This window comes from Moschus berezovskii, chromosome 23 (assembly GCF_049115385.1).
Source record: "Moschus berezovskii isolate FMDL1 chromosome 23, NW_MosBer_1.0, whole genome shotgun sequence".
NCBI lineage: Eukaryota > Metazoa > Chordata > Mammalia > Artiodactyla > Moschidae > Moschus > Moschus berezovskii.
In genome coordinates, this window is record NC_142482.1 from 19,061,628 (window position 1) to 19,078,487 (window position 16,860).

General features: G+C 47.8%; 1 protein-coding gene across 2 annotated transcripts in view; it reads left to right on the forward strand.

Moving 5' to 3' along the window:
* The window catches only part of GCLC (glutamate-cysteine ligase catalytic subunit), a 44,431-nt gene that overhangs the window by 16,264 nt on the left and 11,307 nt on the right, over positions 1-16,860 (forward strand). For both annotated transcript variants that reach the window (XM_055406143.2, XM_055406144.2), the window contains exons 2-6: positions 8,106-8,218; positions 9,043-9,225; positions 11,506-11,619; positions 13,292-13,350; positions 13,449-13,582. In XM_055406143.2, coding sequence (XP_055262118.1) covers positions 8,106-8,218; positions 9,043-9,225; positions 11,506-11,619; positions 13,292-13,350; positions 13,449-13,582 — 603 coding nt within the window. The remainder of the gene's footprint in view (positions 1-8,105; positions 8,219-9,042; positions 9,226-11,505; positions 11,620-13,291; positions 13,351-13,448; positions 13,583-16,860) is intronic.

The window sequence follows — 16,860 nt, forward strand, 5'->3', positions numbered from 1 at the left end:
GCCTGGAGCCCAGAGCCTGCCCTTCTGAAGCTCGGAGCTCTCCTGGGAGTCCTTGTGGGAGTCCTCCAGGGGCCCTTACCCCTTAAATCCAAAAAGTCACACATGCCTACTGTTTACAATAAGGGAGAGGATGGTTTTATTCCCTCTTTACTGAAAGGCCTCGTCATCCCCTTTATGAGATTCATCACAGTTTTCCCTCACTGCCCTCTCTCCAGCTGTGCACTGCAGAGCAGTTGGTCCATGGCACCCTCTCTTGTCAGCCACTTGGTGACCAGGACCCTGTTCTCAAGAGGAGCCAAGGAACTTACTTATCCTCAGAACCTGGAAGGTTCTAACCTGCAGGTGTTTTGAGGTAAATAAGAACTACTTGTGTGCTTCCTGGTGGCTCAGACTATAAACAATCTGCCTGCAATGCAGGAGACCTGTGTTTGATCCCTAGGTTGGGAAGATCCCCTGGAGGAGGGCATGGCAACGCACTCTAGTATTCTTGCCTGGAGAATCCCATGGACAGAGGAGCCTGGCGGGCTACCGTTCATGGGGGAGTCAGACACAACCGAGAGACTAAGCCCAGCACACAAGAACTATTTATATTTACAATATTGTTTCTTTAGGAGGAAGTATCTTTTGACTTAGGTTTCTAAGTTGCAGAGTACCCGTGTTGGTGGCCACAAGCAAACATCCCCTTTGATAACTTCACATAATATGCTGTCTTTTCTGAGTTTAATTTGTAAAAGCAGACCAGTTGGGTTCTGCTAGTTTTGTTCGGAAATAATGTAGGAGTGCCTTAGTCTGCCACTCCAGTACTCTTGCCTAGAAAATCCCATGGATGGAGGAGCCTGGTAGGCTGCAGTCCATGGGGTCGCTAAGGGTCGGACACGACTGAGCGGCTTCACTTTCACTTTTCACTTTCACACATTGGAGAAGGAAATGGCAACCCACTCCAGTGTTCTTGCCTGGAGAATCCCAGGGACGGGGGAGCCTGGTGGGCTTCTGTCTATGGGGTCGCACAGAGTCGGACACGACTGAAGTGACTTAGCAGCAGCAGCAGCAGCCTTAGTCTGGCCTTTTTTTGTTGTTCAGTCGCTCAGTCATGTTTGACTCTTTGTGACCCCATGGACTGCAGCACGCCAGGCTTCCCTGTCCTTCACCATTTCCCAGGCTTTGCTCAAACTCATGTCCATTGAGTCAGTGATGCCATCCAACCATCAGAAAATTAAAACCACATGCCTGACATGTAGTGGCATGGTTAAAAAAAAAATCAGCCAGCGTCAGTTCAGAGGCCCAGAAGGTAGAGGTCTCATAGCATTTCGTAGGACACGAAAGAGCCAGTCTGCTGCAGGATTCCCTTTGAACCAGCAGCAATGCATCAGTAAGTGTGTCTAGATATAATTCCAGGAGGTGGGTTCTCCCAAGCTTAAGTCCAGTGCTGTGCAGTACCACTTGCTGCAGTAATCGAATTGTTTGCAATATCCAGTTAGGAACTTGGGAACTGAAATTTTTATTTAAATCCAGGAAGTCACACCTGCCTAGTGTCTCCAGTGAAGGAGAGGATGGTTTTTTAAAAATTTTTCCCCATTTCCTGAAAGGTCTCGTTGTCCCCTTTCTGAGATCCTTCACAGTTTTCCCTGCTTTTTCCTGAATCTTAAAAGTTTTTCACCAAGGCCTCGTATCTTAATCTTGGCCTGGGAAGAATTTGTTTTGGTAGTGATTCAAGGAAGTCACTTTACTTAATCATATAGGAAATTCGTCATTTTGTGCAGTGTTCTATTTGAGATTAACGTATTATAAATAAAGAGCCTCCTGCTTTGTTAGCTGAAGTCCAGGTCTAGGACCCGCCAGCGGAAGACCAGGCCAAGGTCACTGTCGTTTGTGTAAACTTGCCTGGAGTGCACCCTGTGTCATATGAAACGGCATTTCACAGTAGGGAAAAGTCAAAATATAACAGATATTCTAAGAGTGTGATGCAGCTTTATTTGTTTTTGGCCTGTGTGTTTCTTTTTTTTTTCTATTGAAGTATAGTTGATTTACAGCGTTGTGTTTCGGGTGTGCAACAGAGTGGCTCAGTTATACGTACCTATGTGTACACACATGTATGTATAGACACACAACACATACTTTTTTTTTTTTTTTCAAATTCTTTTCCCTTAGAGGTTATCACAAAATACTGTGTATACTTCCCTGATGTAACTTTAGAGTGAGCTACTGGAACGTTTCCTTTTGGGGAAAATAGGACTGTTTCTAAAAGTCCGTCTCCACAGTTACAGCCTGAAACATCACCTTTTCCAGGTGGCTCCTGGGCGTGTGGCGATCGCCCCAAGTCCGTTTCAAGCACAGCTGTTCAGAGCTTGCCGCACAGGTCTTCGCTGTTTCACTGCAGGTGATTCTGAAACCAGGTGGCATCGCTGTGGCAGGCACGTCTTTGGGTGCTCCAGACTTGGGTATCACACTCGATATGGAAATGGGTGCCATCCAGCTGGATGGCTGAAAGTGCTCAGAAACACTGGTCATTAATGTTTGCTGTGTGAGGGAACCATCTTCTGGGCAGAAGACACGGCCTCTCTCTTTAAAGCAGTTTATGATCTAGAGGCGAGACCATGTGACATGTTCCCCTGCGGGGGGCGGGGGCGGTGCACTTAGTTTATCTGTGCCTCTGGGCAGCCAGCCGGGTGATTACACCGCAGTCAGGGTAGTTGTCGGGTGGGGGGCTGTATTTGTGAGGAACCCCTCCTTTGCCTGGCCAACCCCTTGCCCCAGGAAGCCTTCTGATCCCCCAGGCGGAACCAGACCCTCCTATTAACACAGTCCCAGCTCTGATGGTCATCCTGAGCTGCTTCCCAGACCGTGTAGGTCCCTTGGGTTATTGACTGTCATTCCAGGCCCCACGTGAGCTTGAGAGCAGGAGTCATCTGCCTGGCTCTGCACCTGCTTTGCTCCCAGCACTTGCCGAAGATAGGACTTGAGTCAAAGGACTTGGAGTGGGGGCTGCAGGACGCTGTGTTTCAGCACTCATGGGTCATCGGCCACTTAGAGCCGGATCACAGGACGGCTTCGGGCTTGTTCAGGAGATCAGTGTAAGGAGAAAACCAGGTTTCTTAGAAACAGCAGGTGGTTCCAGTAGGAGTCAAGAGTACTCCCTGCCTGGGCAGGAGAACAGGAGGAGCTGGCCCTAAATCCTGAATTGTGAATTCAGTGAGGCGGCTGCAGCCCACTCCTGGGCCAAGTTCCCCGCACCCTGTCCTCCTTGGCCTGACCTCAGCTCCTGGGCACAGGTGTGTAGTGGTGGAGTCCTCCTGGCAGTGCCTGGGAAGCACTTAGGACCTCATTGTCCTCAAGGACATGGTGATGGGTTCTCTCTTTTGAGAAGTCAGGCACATGATCAGTTAGATACTTAGAGAGGTGGCCCAGGGACCTTTGTATAACTTTGTTTCAGAGATTTGAACATTCCTTTTCTGTAATGTACACAGAAATTGACAGAGGAACTTTCTCAAAGTACTGTCTCCCTAAATAGAGAATTGCCTATGGCTGATTCTGAGTCTTATAGATCTAGATTCCGAATCAAGCACTGTTTTTATCTCTGGGAAGCAGAAATTTAAAACTTAATATTTTATGAAATGTCTAGGCTTTCCTCAAATTCTGAGCTTCCTGAAACCCAAAATGCCTTTGGAAAAAAAACAAAAGAACATTTTAATTTTAAACTAGTTAGTGCCATTTAATGACTTGAATTCTAAAAAATGTCAGCATTTTAATATTACGTTAACAGTACTGTTAACTTGAGCTTTAATGCCACAAGTATTTCACTGTCTGTGTTCAGCATTGACTTACATCACCCTCAGTTAAAGTTCTTTATTTTTATTAGCCTGATTTCAGGTGAACACACCAGCACCTCCCACTTGTGCAGACCTGCACTGAATGGCTGGAAGGCTACCGTGTCCAGGTCCTTCCTAGCAACCCTCTGTCATTAGTAAACCACGTAACAGTCTTTTGAATGTGCCTTTGTCTTTGATTCAGCAGCTCAGAAATATTAGTGACTTTTATCCTAGTGGGATAGCATTTAGTCTTTTAGCAGCAGAAATTTAAAGGATTTTAATTTTATTTGTAGAAAAAGTAGTGCACGTTTTAAGTAGAGTGTCTCAGAAACTAATTGGGCGTTTCTGTTGGGCCTGTTCTTACATTTAAAGAGACCACTGATGGGCACCAAATAGTAGTGCCTGAAATGATTTGCAGGGAGTTGTAGTCTGTTCGGAGAACAGATGGCTATTTTTGCTCCTTCCAAATGATATGCTAATCATGCAAATTTGAATTAGTCACTCTGTACCCACTTATAATGCTCCTCGGGTGTCTGCTTCTAGAGCCGTGTTGTGAGCGTGCCGGTAGAGAGACGTGCGCCACGCCAGCATAGACGCTATTTGAAGATAGGAGGCTGAGGCCAGTCCTTGGAATCGTGTTGTGTTCAGGAGGGCCTCGACATCCTTTTTTGTTTTCCCTTAGATTTTATCTTTTCCTCTCACCCTTTGTATGTAAACAGGAAGTTTAGGATGGGGACAAAAATCCAGAAATAAGTAACTCCCTGTGACTTCAGGTATTTTATATTGGGAAAGTGCTCTTCTAACGTGTCACTTTTTGTTAACTGAGCCAAACTCCCTTATGGTTCTAGCTTGGCGCCTAAAGAATGAGTTGTTTATTTGAGGGCTTGTATGAACTAGAATTGAACATAAACGTAAATGTATTGGGGTGGAGGAAGGGGTAAGTAAGTTAACAAAAAGCTGAGAGTCTAAAGAAGCCTTTTGAGCCCCAGTGCAGAAAAATGGGGGAGGTTGTAGGGGATAATTCAGAAAGCCTTAAATTTGAGTTTATAAAATGTTCAGGGAATTCTAGGCCTTCTAACTGAACTTAGATTTTATCCCCAAAATAAGTAAATTTTATCCAAAAGTTTCTCTTCCTCTTGTAAATATTCTGTTTGTCTCTTTCCCTTGCTTAATGAGATCATGGGTGATTATTTTTTAATTAAGGAGGGTTTGGTTTGTTAGCATTTTAAATGTCACCCATTTGGCTGATATTTAAAACTCAAACTGAGTTTGAGCTTTCTGTTCTCTTGCCCTACCCAAGCTTTAAACTTCTGGGCCAAGCGTGATCTGAAAACAGGATTTCAATGATTTCAAAACCAGGAAACTAACAAAAGTAATTGCAGTATAGGTTGTATAAATTGATACCAAAGTTCTTGCTCATTTTGATAAATAGACAGACTGGGAACCCAGTCAGCAGGGGAGTATCTCTTCATCTCTGTTTCCGGAAGAAGCATGTTATCTCGTTAAGAAGATAACTTCACCCCAACAGATGGTACAAGACAGATGTGTTGGAACCAGTGATCGAAGGAGGAGGATTCCTTCTACCTGGGGCCGGTGGGGGCAGGGGTGGAGGGCTTAGAATGCAGCACAGAGCAACAGCAATCTGAGCTGGGCCTAAAGAGGCAAGCCAACCCATCAATTTAAATCTGTACCTGGAACTGTGTGAGCTCCGCTTCTGTGATGTAACATCAGGCCTACTTCATAAAGTGGACGTATAATCCAGTCTGAGAGATCTGCAGCCAGTATTAGAACCTTTCCCTGCCTCACAGCTTACAACAGTTCTTTTAGAAAGCTTATCCCTATCCTTATCCAAGATTGAAACCCTCCGTGGTCCTGGCAGCAAGTTGTGCTGGGCCTTGAGACCAGGCAGGCTGGGGTTCAGATCGCTGCTGACACTCGCTGCCCTGGGCGGTCCGCTCAGCCTCTTTGTCCATCTGCGAAGTGGGTGATTGTGCCTACAGTACTTGGTGAGTCAGATGAGGATCCAGAGGTTCCTAGCAGACCCCTTCTCATTATGCTTGTTTAAAGGTAAAGTTGTTTCTCATACTTAGGATAGTTTCATATATCCCCCCTGAGACCTAACAAAGTTTCCTGTTCCATCAGGTTTTAGCTTTTCAGGAGTCCTGAATCTGTAGGTGTTACCTGAAAACTTGTAATGTTGGGAGCAATTCCAGATTCTGCAGCCTGCAGCTTCCCGGCGTTTGAACATTGAGTGATTGTACAGGTGCACATCTCACGTTTCTGATTCATGTACATTAATCAAGCCATCTTACTCATTTTTTTTTAACTAAAAAATTCGTAATAGAGAAGCAAGAGTAGGGACTTGAACTCCTCAATAAGACAGCTGTCTTGATCCATTCAGGCTGCTGTAACGTATCACAGACTGGGTGGCTTAAGCAACAGACATTGATTTCTCGCAGTTCTGGAGGTCAGACAGTCCAAGGTCAAAAATGCTGATAGTTTTGGTTCTGGGTGAGGTCTCTCTTCCTGGCTTGCAGTCGGCTGGCTTCTCGCTTTGTCCTTGCATGGGGGAGAGAACTCGTCTTCCTCATCAGAGGGTCACAAGTCCCATCAGAGGGCCCCACTCTCCTGACCTAGGTACACCCCCACCCCCACAAGGCCTCACTTCTAAATTCTGTCACATTGAGGGTGAAGGGCTTCAACATATGGTTGGGGGTGCGGGACACTAACCTTCAGTCCATAACAGCAACTAATAAAAGTTAAAAGTTTATTTTTTGTTGTCATTTAAGCCTGGCAAGCTGTTTCCCTATGGTTACTAACATTTTTTCCCTTTTGCATTTTTTAGCTGAAGGGCCAAACAGTCTCTTGAAAGGCACCATTTCTCTGATAGGGATGTCTGACTCAGGCACCTTTCAAGGCTGGGAGGCGGGTCCATGTGAATTAGGCACAGGCCAGAGCCCCTCTCCACGGGGAACAGCCCACCCCTACCCCCTGCTCCAGCCCTGCTGCTGGGCTTCCCAGCTTTGGTTTGTTTTGAAGACCGGGATCTGGATTTACATGCGGAATGTCAGGTGGATAAGGCAGATAATGGGTGCATCGCTGCTTGCCTCTTTTATGATAAGCCAGACAAAGTAATTCTGGAGAGCCGGCTGCCTTGTGGCACAGGTCTGGGGCCTTGTGCAAAGGGTGCTCTCACATGTTTCCCTGAACGATCCAGCTCCAATCTTTTCACTTACATATGGATGATGTGTGTCTTATTTTAACCATAAATAGTGGTTCACGACCTTCATGATCAATACCAGCTCTCATGACTTACAGCACACAATTTCAGGGAAAACAAAAGCAGGTTCTATTTATACTCAGCCCAGAAAAGTCTTCCTTTGGTATTTCACTCTTGATTTTTATCAGAATTCCACCAGGTGATGTTATGAATGGACTAGCACACCTTGAATTATAAATTCTGTGTCAGTTCAGAGTGGGGAAGTGGCCTCAGTTTACTCTTGAAAAGCGTCTTCCCTGGCAGTCCAGTGGCAAAGACTCCGTGCTCCCAAGCAGGGAGCCAGGGTTCGATCCCTGCTCAGGGAACTAGATCCCACACGCCCTAGCTAGACGTCCTCATGCAGCAACCAAAGATCCCGCCTGCCGCAGCTCAGACCTGGTGCGGCCAAATAACTAATCAGTATTAAAAAGTAAAAGCAATGAAGAAATGTGTATTTTTAAAAAAGAAATTGCCAAAACTTTTACGCTAACACCTCCATGTCGATGTGTTTGATTACGATTTAATGGTCCACTACGACTGAAGTGACTCAGCAGCAGCAGGGCTTATAGTGGGATGATTAAGTAACCTACCAGTGAGGAAGGGTCATCCACCTTGATGAGTAAGTGTGCCCAGGTAACCCCTTTCATAAATTTACAGTAAGCCCACTGAGGGAATACACTGTAAAATGTGACTGCTTCTTGGAGCCACGATTTACAGAATCTTATTTTCGAAACTTCTCTCTCGAAGTACCGTTTGTTCGAGTGGGCGTGTTGACCTTTCTAGAAGGGACTACATAAAACAGGAGAAGACAGACTCGAGTGAGAGCTCTGGCCCTCCTTCCAGACCGCTGTTGGCCACTCTCTCCAGGTTTCGCATCATACAAGTGCCGGCTCCCAAAGCGCCGTCGTGTAAGCCAGGGTGACTCCTCAACTCCCTGTGACCCTTCCCAACCTCCCTGCTTCTCTCTCTCTCCTGAAGGTCGCATCAAGCTCAAGTCTGGATGGAGGAATGTTCATCTATCTCTCCTTTATTCTCAATAGGTGGAGTACATGTTGGTGTCTTTCGATCATGAAAAGAAAAAAGCCCAACTGGTCCTGTCTGGAGAGGAACTTCTTGAAACTCTGCAAGAAAAGGGGGAAAGGACGAACCCAAAGTAAGCTGATGGACTGGGGGCTTGTTTTCGAGTTTCTGAAACTGTTAGGACCACCGGAGTGACATCTTTCCTCCCACGTACAGGAGACCAGGGATCCCAGCAGTTTAGGGCTCAGGCTCTGGTTCCCGGTTGCCTGACTTCAAATCGTAATCCCTCTACTTAATAGCTGCACACCCTTAGGTGAGGGGCTTAGCTTCTCTGTGCCTCAGTTTCCTCTTCTGAAAATCAGGGGTGCCTCTTAGGGTGCTAACACTCTTAAATACATTAGTGAGCGCTTGGAAGAGTAAATGCCACATAAAGTCTGTTTACTATTTAAATATTTTTTTTAAAAAAATTGGCTACATGTTCCCAAGATCGCAAACCACGGTGCCAGAGAAAACTTGCAGATGGATTTTGTTTGGCTCGAAAGATGTTTTTTAAAAAATATTTCTTTATTTCAGTAGACAGAGGTGAAGGGGGCATGTTCATTTTTCTGCCCACTAAATTTTGGGAGGCTAGGTTTGCTTTTGGAGCCCAGCGTTAAACTGAAGGAGCCTTCAAGCCCTCACACCCTTCCCCTCAGAGTGGACAGGCTTGTTTGTCTTGGACAGTGCATGCCCTGCGTGCAGCTCAGTTATTTATAAATATTTTGGACCCAGCACTTGTAACCCTTACACAGTTAAAGAGCTATGGAAGATTAACAGGCTCTGGGAACCGTAAAGCATTCTTGGCTTCTTGTATACCCAGTGGTCTCTAAATTTTTGGAAGCTGCTTTTTCAAAACTGAAAAGGGAGCAGACTGCAACGGAAGAATAAGAGGGGCCCGAAACCTTTTCTCCTTTGCAGCCATCCGACCCTTTGGAGACCAGAATACGGGAGCTACATGATCGAGGGGACTCCCGGGCAGCCGTATGGCGGGACCATGTCTGAGTTCAACACGGTTGAGGACAACATGAGGAAACGGCGCAGAGAGGCCACCTCTCTCCTGGGGGAACACCAGGCCCTCTGCACGATCACTTCCTTTCCCAGGTTAGTCCCTGTGTCAACGCGCGCAGCTGGCGTTTCAGAGCATCTGGTGTCCAGAGAGCAGATCACAACCTAGCACCCGACCCCACAGCTCTCATACTGTGGACAGTTTATCCTCATCACGCTGCATCTGAGAGCATCTGCAACGTCAGAGCCGCAGGCCGAGTCACATGCTTGCCTCCGGTGGTTGTGGTGGGGCTGGGGCTGGGGGACTGTGGAAGGACCCGAGGGCCACACACTCCCCAGGCCAAGGGGAGGGAGCATTGTATAAGGAAGGGCAGGCGTTGCCCCCCAGATCAGAGCAGGGGATCGGCCTCAGTGCTCCTGGAATAGGCGATACACACGAAGAACGTGGGAGCCGTCGGGTCATGTTTGGATCACACTGAAACAATTTAGGATTTCTCCTAAAATCCAGTTGTGGCTAAAAGTTCACTAAAGTGAATATAAAGTCAGTGGGATTCTGTCCTTGGCTTAGAATGAGGTACATAAATATCACATGGTTTTGTGTAGGACCTCTACACAAGAATGCAGTTCTACCAAATCGTAAATCCGGTTATCTCTGCGAGAGATCTCTCAGGTCATGGGGAAGTATGCTTACCTCCCCAAGTTCAGAAGCGCTCTGAGAATTGGTATCCAAAGCCTGGAACACGCTGAACTATTTTTATACCATTTTTTCTTTTCTTGATAAATGTCCACTGTGAACACAGGCATTCAGAAGTCACACCACCAGTCTTAGGACACTTAAAGGGTAATTTTCTTTTTTAAAATCTCCATGGTCACATCGAATAATCGAGGCCTTATTGAAGCACCTCATCAAATATTTTAGGGCAGTATCTTTTTCTCACATTATGAAGGGAGGAAAGTTGAGCAAGGAATACGTTTTATTCTAAAAATCTAATTTTTTTTTTAAAGTTTATCTTTTATGATGGGAGGGTATTTTTGGATTTGTAAGCAAAACAAGAGTAATAATTATTGGTTTGTAAAAGCCTCATCTTAAATGCACAGTTAAACGATAAGGAAAGTTTTATTGGGGGATCAAGAGGGAGAAGAAGCCTGGGGTTTTTTCAGCGTAAACAGGGGAATTCTCTTCATAAACGGGCGCACCTGTCGGGTGGCCCAGTGGTCACCTGACTGTTTACACGTCAGTTACGCAGGCTGACGCAGCCGGAAGTTCAGTTCCTGGGTCTCTTGGCTGTGCTCCGCCTGCGGGTGCTCGCCCCGTAGGGCTGGTGTAGGGCGTCCCCACCCCTGGAGGCGCGGTCGGATGGTCATCTAGAGGGAAGGCCCAGCCGGGCATGCAGGTCTGAGTCCCGGCCGCCCACTTCCCACCCAGTGCACCGGCGCTTACCTCCCTGTTCGGGCCCCATCCTGGCCAGCGGAGAGTCCCCAGGTCTCAGTCTGTCCCTCTCTGCGAGGACTTCTCCTGAGGCTTCAGGCTCGTGGTGAATAACTCAGGCTACTGCAGGAACTCTCCGGAGACTGCATCACACCTGGGACTGTTCCAGATATGATGGGCAAGTTCACTGTTCTTCACAGGGTGGTTGCGGGCTGCCCGTTTTATTAAAGGTGAGGCTGAAAATAAAGAAGGCACCAGCTAGTTTTGGCTCGTAGGGCAGAAATTCCCCACCCTGGACCTGCGCCCATCCCCCAGTGGCAGCTCTTCCTCTGCTGGCACTGCTCTGTGGGTCCCATGCCCGCCTCTAGCACACTCAGCAATGACCTTAAACTTAGGAGAGCTGGTGGCGACACTGCCCATGATGTGGAATTTGAGCTTTACGTTTAGGGATGAATATGGAGCTTTGTTTCTGTGTTGGAATTAAAGCGCTTCTTAAGTGAGATAATAGGGTTGGATTTCAGCCTCCAGGGGGTGAATGGGGTCACCCTTGAGGGACCTGCCTGATCTGGAGGGATTTGGGAGGTGCTGGGCAGAGGCAGGAAACAGGAGGCCCTTCCCAGGGCACCCACGCTGCCAGGAAGTGAGGGTGTGCAAGGCTGACAGCCGGTACAGGAGCATGCCTCAGACAGAAGTTCCTGGAGGAAACAGCTGAGGCGGCTGGGCCTGTGCCCTGCAGACCCTGGGTGGACAGAGGCTTCTGATAAAATCAGCCCAAGGCTGTGATCACAAGAGAAGAGCTTGGTGACCAAGACAGGTTGCAACAGGCTAGTTGCAAGGGGCCCAGGGTTGGCAGAACACCTGGACCCCCCCTGAAAAAGGCAACGTTGCATCTGCGAGTTAATCCTTGGAGACACATTCTATCTCTTTAGTTTTTCAATTTGTTGTAGATTAGGCTGCCCTGGGTTCACGCTGCCCGAGTGCAAACCCAACCCGGTGGAAGGAGGAGCTTCCAAGTCCCTCTTCTTCCCCGATGAAGCCATCAACAAGCACCCACGCTTCAGGTGAGTGCCCGTGATTCAGTGCCGAGTCCCTGCCCTGGGGGTGCGGTGTCCCCCGGGACCCTCCTGTGCACTTCCTGAACTCCACAGAAGCCAGCAGACACGCAGCTGCACTGGCTCACACCCTCCACTCCCGCGACTGCACGGGCCCTTGCCGCTTCTTTCCAGGCTGGATCTGCCCGTTCTCCAAGTCATCTTAAATTGTTCACTTAGCTGCAAATTCATTTCAATCCCAGGTCATTTCAGTCCCTGTTTGGAGAAGCTTTCTTGTCGTTATTTTTATCTTTTACCTCCAGTGTCTGTGATCTCCTCACCCTGCTCGTGTACCTTGACTATAAGGTAAAATATGTCCAATGCCTGTGTGTATAATAGGCCCGCACTACCTTCTGCTCTGTAGTTTTAATTCCAGGGTTTCAGGTTGCTTTAGGGCCCACACCGGTCTGATCTCAGCTTATACCTTTGAATCTCCCCTGTCATCCTGAACCCGGGCTCCTGACCTAGAGTTAGGGACCTGTGACAGCTCAGTGTTCATTTCTGTAACATGTCTGCACACCTGCTGCGTGCGGAGTCTTTGGGGAAGAGGAAGACATGGAAGCTTAGTTTCCAACATTAGGGGTAGAGTGTGCCAAGGAGGAGATGGTCAGCTGCAAGAAAAGGTAGATTATGTCCAAAGACAGCAACACCCGACAGAGGAGGGTGCTTCTGACCGAGGGGCTCAAAGGCAGGCCTCCCGAGAGCGGTGGCATTATGCTGGGTGGACAGCAGCCCTCCCTGGTAAAACCATAATGCGAGCCACACATGTCATTTTAATAGTAATTTAGTAGCCACGTTAAAAATGTTTAAAAGAAAAGTTAATTACATTTAAAGCTATATCCAACTCGAGGGCTTCCCTGGTGGCTCAGACGATAAGGACTCTGCCTGTAAGGCAGGAGACCTTGGCTTGACTCTGTGTCCGGAAGGTCCCCTGGAGGAGGGCATGGCAACCCACTCCAGCATTCTTGCCTGGAGAATCCCATGGACAGAGGAGCCTGGCGGGCTTATGTCCATGGGGTCGCAGAGAGTTGGACACGGTTGAGTGACTAATGACACACACACATCCAACTTGCAATCAGTATTTTTAAATTACTAGTAAGTTTATGTCTAAACCAAGTCTTAAAACTCTGCTGTGTTTCCCTCAGAGGATATCTTTTTTAGGACTGGCCACATGTTCGGCACTCACAGCGTGCCTGGGGGCTCCTGGATCAGGTGGTGGGCCGTAAGATGGTGTTACGGTGCGGGTTGGATGGGGGCAGTGATGAGGGACCGGGGTCCCATGAGGCACAGGGAGCGTGAGGACCTCAGCTTGGCGCAGGTTTTGGACTTGACGTGGGAAATCTTAGAAACGCAGCGTGAGGCCAGACCAGGGCAGACCTTGAACACCCGAGCTTGGTTTGGTGAGTCCCCCAGAGCCGGGGATGGGGGCTTGGACAGGAGAGAGGGTGATGTTCTCAGGCAGGGGCCCGCGGGCAAGGCTGCAGGAAATCCCTCAGCCTCGGTGCATGTGACTTTCCTGTAGGGCTGCCTTAGGGGACTTGTCTGAGGGAGGGGCCGTCCCGCGCAGCGCTGTGTTGTCAAATTATTCTTCTGCATGAGGGTTTTTGGGTGGCCCGCTCAGGACGTTTGTTGTCTGTTTCAGCACGCTCACCAGGAACATCCGGCACCGGAGGGGCGAGAAAGTGGTCATCAACGTGCCCAGTGAGTCCGCGGGCGGGAGGGGCGGCCGCTGCCCTGCGTTGGTGCTGACTGTCTCTCACTCCCTGCTCTCTCCTCGTTCTCTGTTTTTATTACTGCAGTCTTTAAGGACAAGAACACCCCAGCTCCATTTATAGAGACTTTTCCTGAGGACGAGGAGGCCGCGAAGGCCTCTAAGCCCGACCACATTTACATGGACGCCATGGGCTTCGGGATGGGCAACTGCTGCCTGCAGGTACCGTGCACAGCCCCAGAGAGGCGCGCTTCCGCCTCCACTTCTCTTTATCACTTTCTTTTCTTGAGATGCGCATTTCGTTTTTAAAATTTTCATCAGTTTGAAATATTACCGTAACTAGTAACATCTTCCTGAAAACCACTGCAGTTACGTCAGTACGCTCATCGGAGGGCGTCTCTGGGCAGAACCTGCAGCATCTTCAGTTCACTGAAAGACACAGTTTGTGAACTTAAAGTGCGGAATGTTCCAGGGTCACTGTCGCAGCTATTTCTGTGCCTAATTTTTGCTGCCATCTAGTGATAGTTTAGCTTTGAGATTGTAGAAGTGAGGTCGCTCAGTCCTGTCCGACTCTTACTGTAGCCCACCAGGCTCCTCCATCCATGGGATTCTCCAGGCAAGAATACTGGAGTGGGTTGCCATTTCCTTCTCCAGGGGATCTTCCCAACCCAGGGATCGAACCCAGGTCTCCTGCATTGCAGGCAGACGCTTTAACCTCTGAGCCACCAGGGAGAGATTGTAAACACTATTCAAATCTTAGTTTCTGAAAATGAACCCTGGGTGCACCCCGGTGAGTTTGTGGTCCAAGGGAAGGATTGTTTGGATTTTAAACTTCTATCTTCCTGTAAGGCTGTATAGTGGTATAAAAAGAATAAATATTTAACAGCCCCGGTTTGCCTTGCCCCTGCTGTTTCACAGGACACAGAATAGCCTCTCTTTTAATAATGTGATTAAAACTGCCCCCGGGTCTAATCTGATTGCTGGTGCCTATGGCAGCAATGCTTCCCCATCCTGTAGGAGATCTGCGGGGGTACACCTCTGGCTGCCGGCGCGCCTGCATCCAGGCTTCAGCTGTCATCTCTCAAGAGCTTGACTAACTCCTTTCCCTTCTTCTGGCCTCAGTTTTCTCATCAGTTGAAAGAAGAGTTTATATTAAGGCCCATTCTAAGTCTGACTCAGCTCATATTCTTTTGTTGTTTTCATTAACAGCAGTACTGGTTTCAGTCTTTAGTTTGTTTAAAATCATGTTGGGACCTTCCTGGTGGTCCAGGAAAAGACCGCCTTAAGGCTCGAGACCAGGTTAAGAATTCGCCTGCCAACACGGGGACACAGGTTCAATCCTAGTCCGCACGCCTCAGGGCAGCTGAGCCTGTGCACCTCGAGTCTGTGCTCCTCAACACGAGAAGCCACTGCAGTGAAAAGCCCACGTACAGCAGCACAGGCCCAGAGCAGCCAAAAACAAGTAAACAACATTTTTAAAAATAAAATGTTAGAACAGAAGTAGGAGTGGCACAAAGCTAGATGTTTCAAACTGAAACTCTCTAAGAAAAAGGAGAGGCTCATTATTTAAGGAGATTTTTTCCAGTTCCAATTACTTGGCTGGCTGGAGCACCGGAAAGCCTGGCCCCATTTGGGGTGGCACTGCCCTGCACACACGGCTGGTGACCCTGTGTCCCACCGTCTCAGGCAGCTTCACACAGAGGCATGCTTTCCTGCACTTGGATCTCGTATGTGTTCGTTTTTACAACGATGTACAATCAGAGTTGAATGTGAGAGTCAGATGTATCCATGCTAAGTGTGTTTAACCGTGGCCAAGGATCCCATTCCCCCCGCTTTCCCCAACTTACTGATGTAAGTGGTATAAACCGTGTCTGCCAAACAAACCTAGGCCATGAGTTTGCTTCCAGCCGGGCACACTGCATAAAAAAGGAAACCTTTTGACTTTTAACTGCATATCTGTTTAACTATCTTAATTACAAATATTTCTGAAGAGAGCCGTTAAACTCCGGAACTTAACAGTGCGTGGCTTTAAACCTGTGGCAGTGCTATTGGAGTGCCAGTTGCCTTTCTTCGTTGGTTTACTGTTAAACCAACGTGTTTTGCCGAAGACTGCACTGTCGCCCCATTCCAAAGGGATCATTCTTTCTTTCCCTTGATACAGTGTTTATGCAAACAAATATGTCCCAGTGGTAGGTAGTTTACATTTTTATTGCTTGTAGATAGTTTTCCATCCAATTTAAGCTTTGTCGTGGGTTTAAGGTTGTTTTCTTTTTCTCAATGGCGTGTCCAGCCACCCCACTTTCAATACTACTCCTAAAAGTCTTTAGCCCAGCTAATGTGCCTAAGTGGAAAAGGAGACAGTTTCCACCAATCCCCATGGAAGTCTCTCTGTTATCTCTTAAGTGGAACCCTAGAAACTACCCATTACAAGAAAGCCGGACAAAATGATTTCAAAGTATTGTTTTAAGGCTTTTGAGCAACTTACTGTACAGAACAAGAAATATTTTAACTATATTCAAATTCTTGACTCCTGGGGGACTTTTCAGGAATCATTAAGTTCATGCATGTTATGATAGGCTCCCTTCTTCCCCGCCACCCGCAAGAAAATTCTATGATTTCAACACTGGGTACTAGACAAATTTTAGGTATTTAGTTTTCTAAAATCAATTTTTCTTCTTTTTTTCCCTCTCCTCATTTTCCTGAGGAGAAATTGCTTCTCTTCTTTATATGATATTTTGAAAGGATACCAGAAGCCAAAAGCATTCATACATTCATACCTCTTTAAGGTGTTAAGAATTGTTCTTTCCTTTGCCATCGTTATGGCAGTGATGTCCTGTTTGGTTTGGCTGTGGCTCTCTCGGTCCTGGGGTAAGGAAGCTAGCTCTTAAACGTGCTTAAAATAACTAAGCTGTAAGCTGTTTCGCTGTTGTCACTTGGTTATTGAATTCCAGCTGCCAGTTTTCTTAAGCATATTTTTCTAGGGCTGACTTTTCCAGAATTTGCCTGTAAATACAGTGTGTACTAGACCATCTAAGAGACTCCAGTCAAAACTTGAGAAGAAGGCATGCTCCCGGGGCCCCTTGGTCTCTCCCGTGGCTCAGTAAGCCCGTCGTGTCCTGGCGCTGCAGCTCCCCACCTGCCCAGGGATCGCCCGGGCCCAGACCCAGGTCTCCTCTCTCTGGTCTGTGCCCGCCGGTCTCCAGGCCCGCTGTGGCTCTTTGTGCCTTCTCTGCCAGCCTGCAGCTCTTCCTGGGCGGTCGAAGTGTTTTAAACTGCCTTTTCTTCCTGCCTTCTCTACAGTCCTGCCCCCTTCCAAGCTATTCCCCATTGTGCCACTGTGGGGAGCTTTGAAGCCCATTATTCACATCTCCGGATTCTCCTTTTGTACCAAAATTTATACAAGCCCGCAGCCAACCGCACACGGATGGCCCGCCATAGAAGAGAAGTGCCTGGCTGAACTTCACTGTTAGTGTAGGTCCTAGTTTTCTTTCCTGACTTCT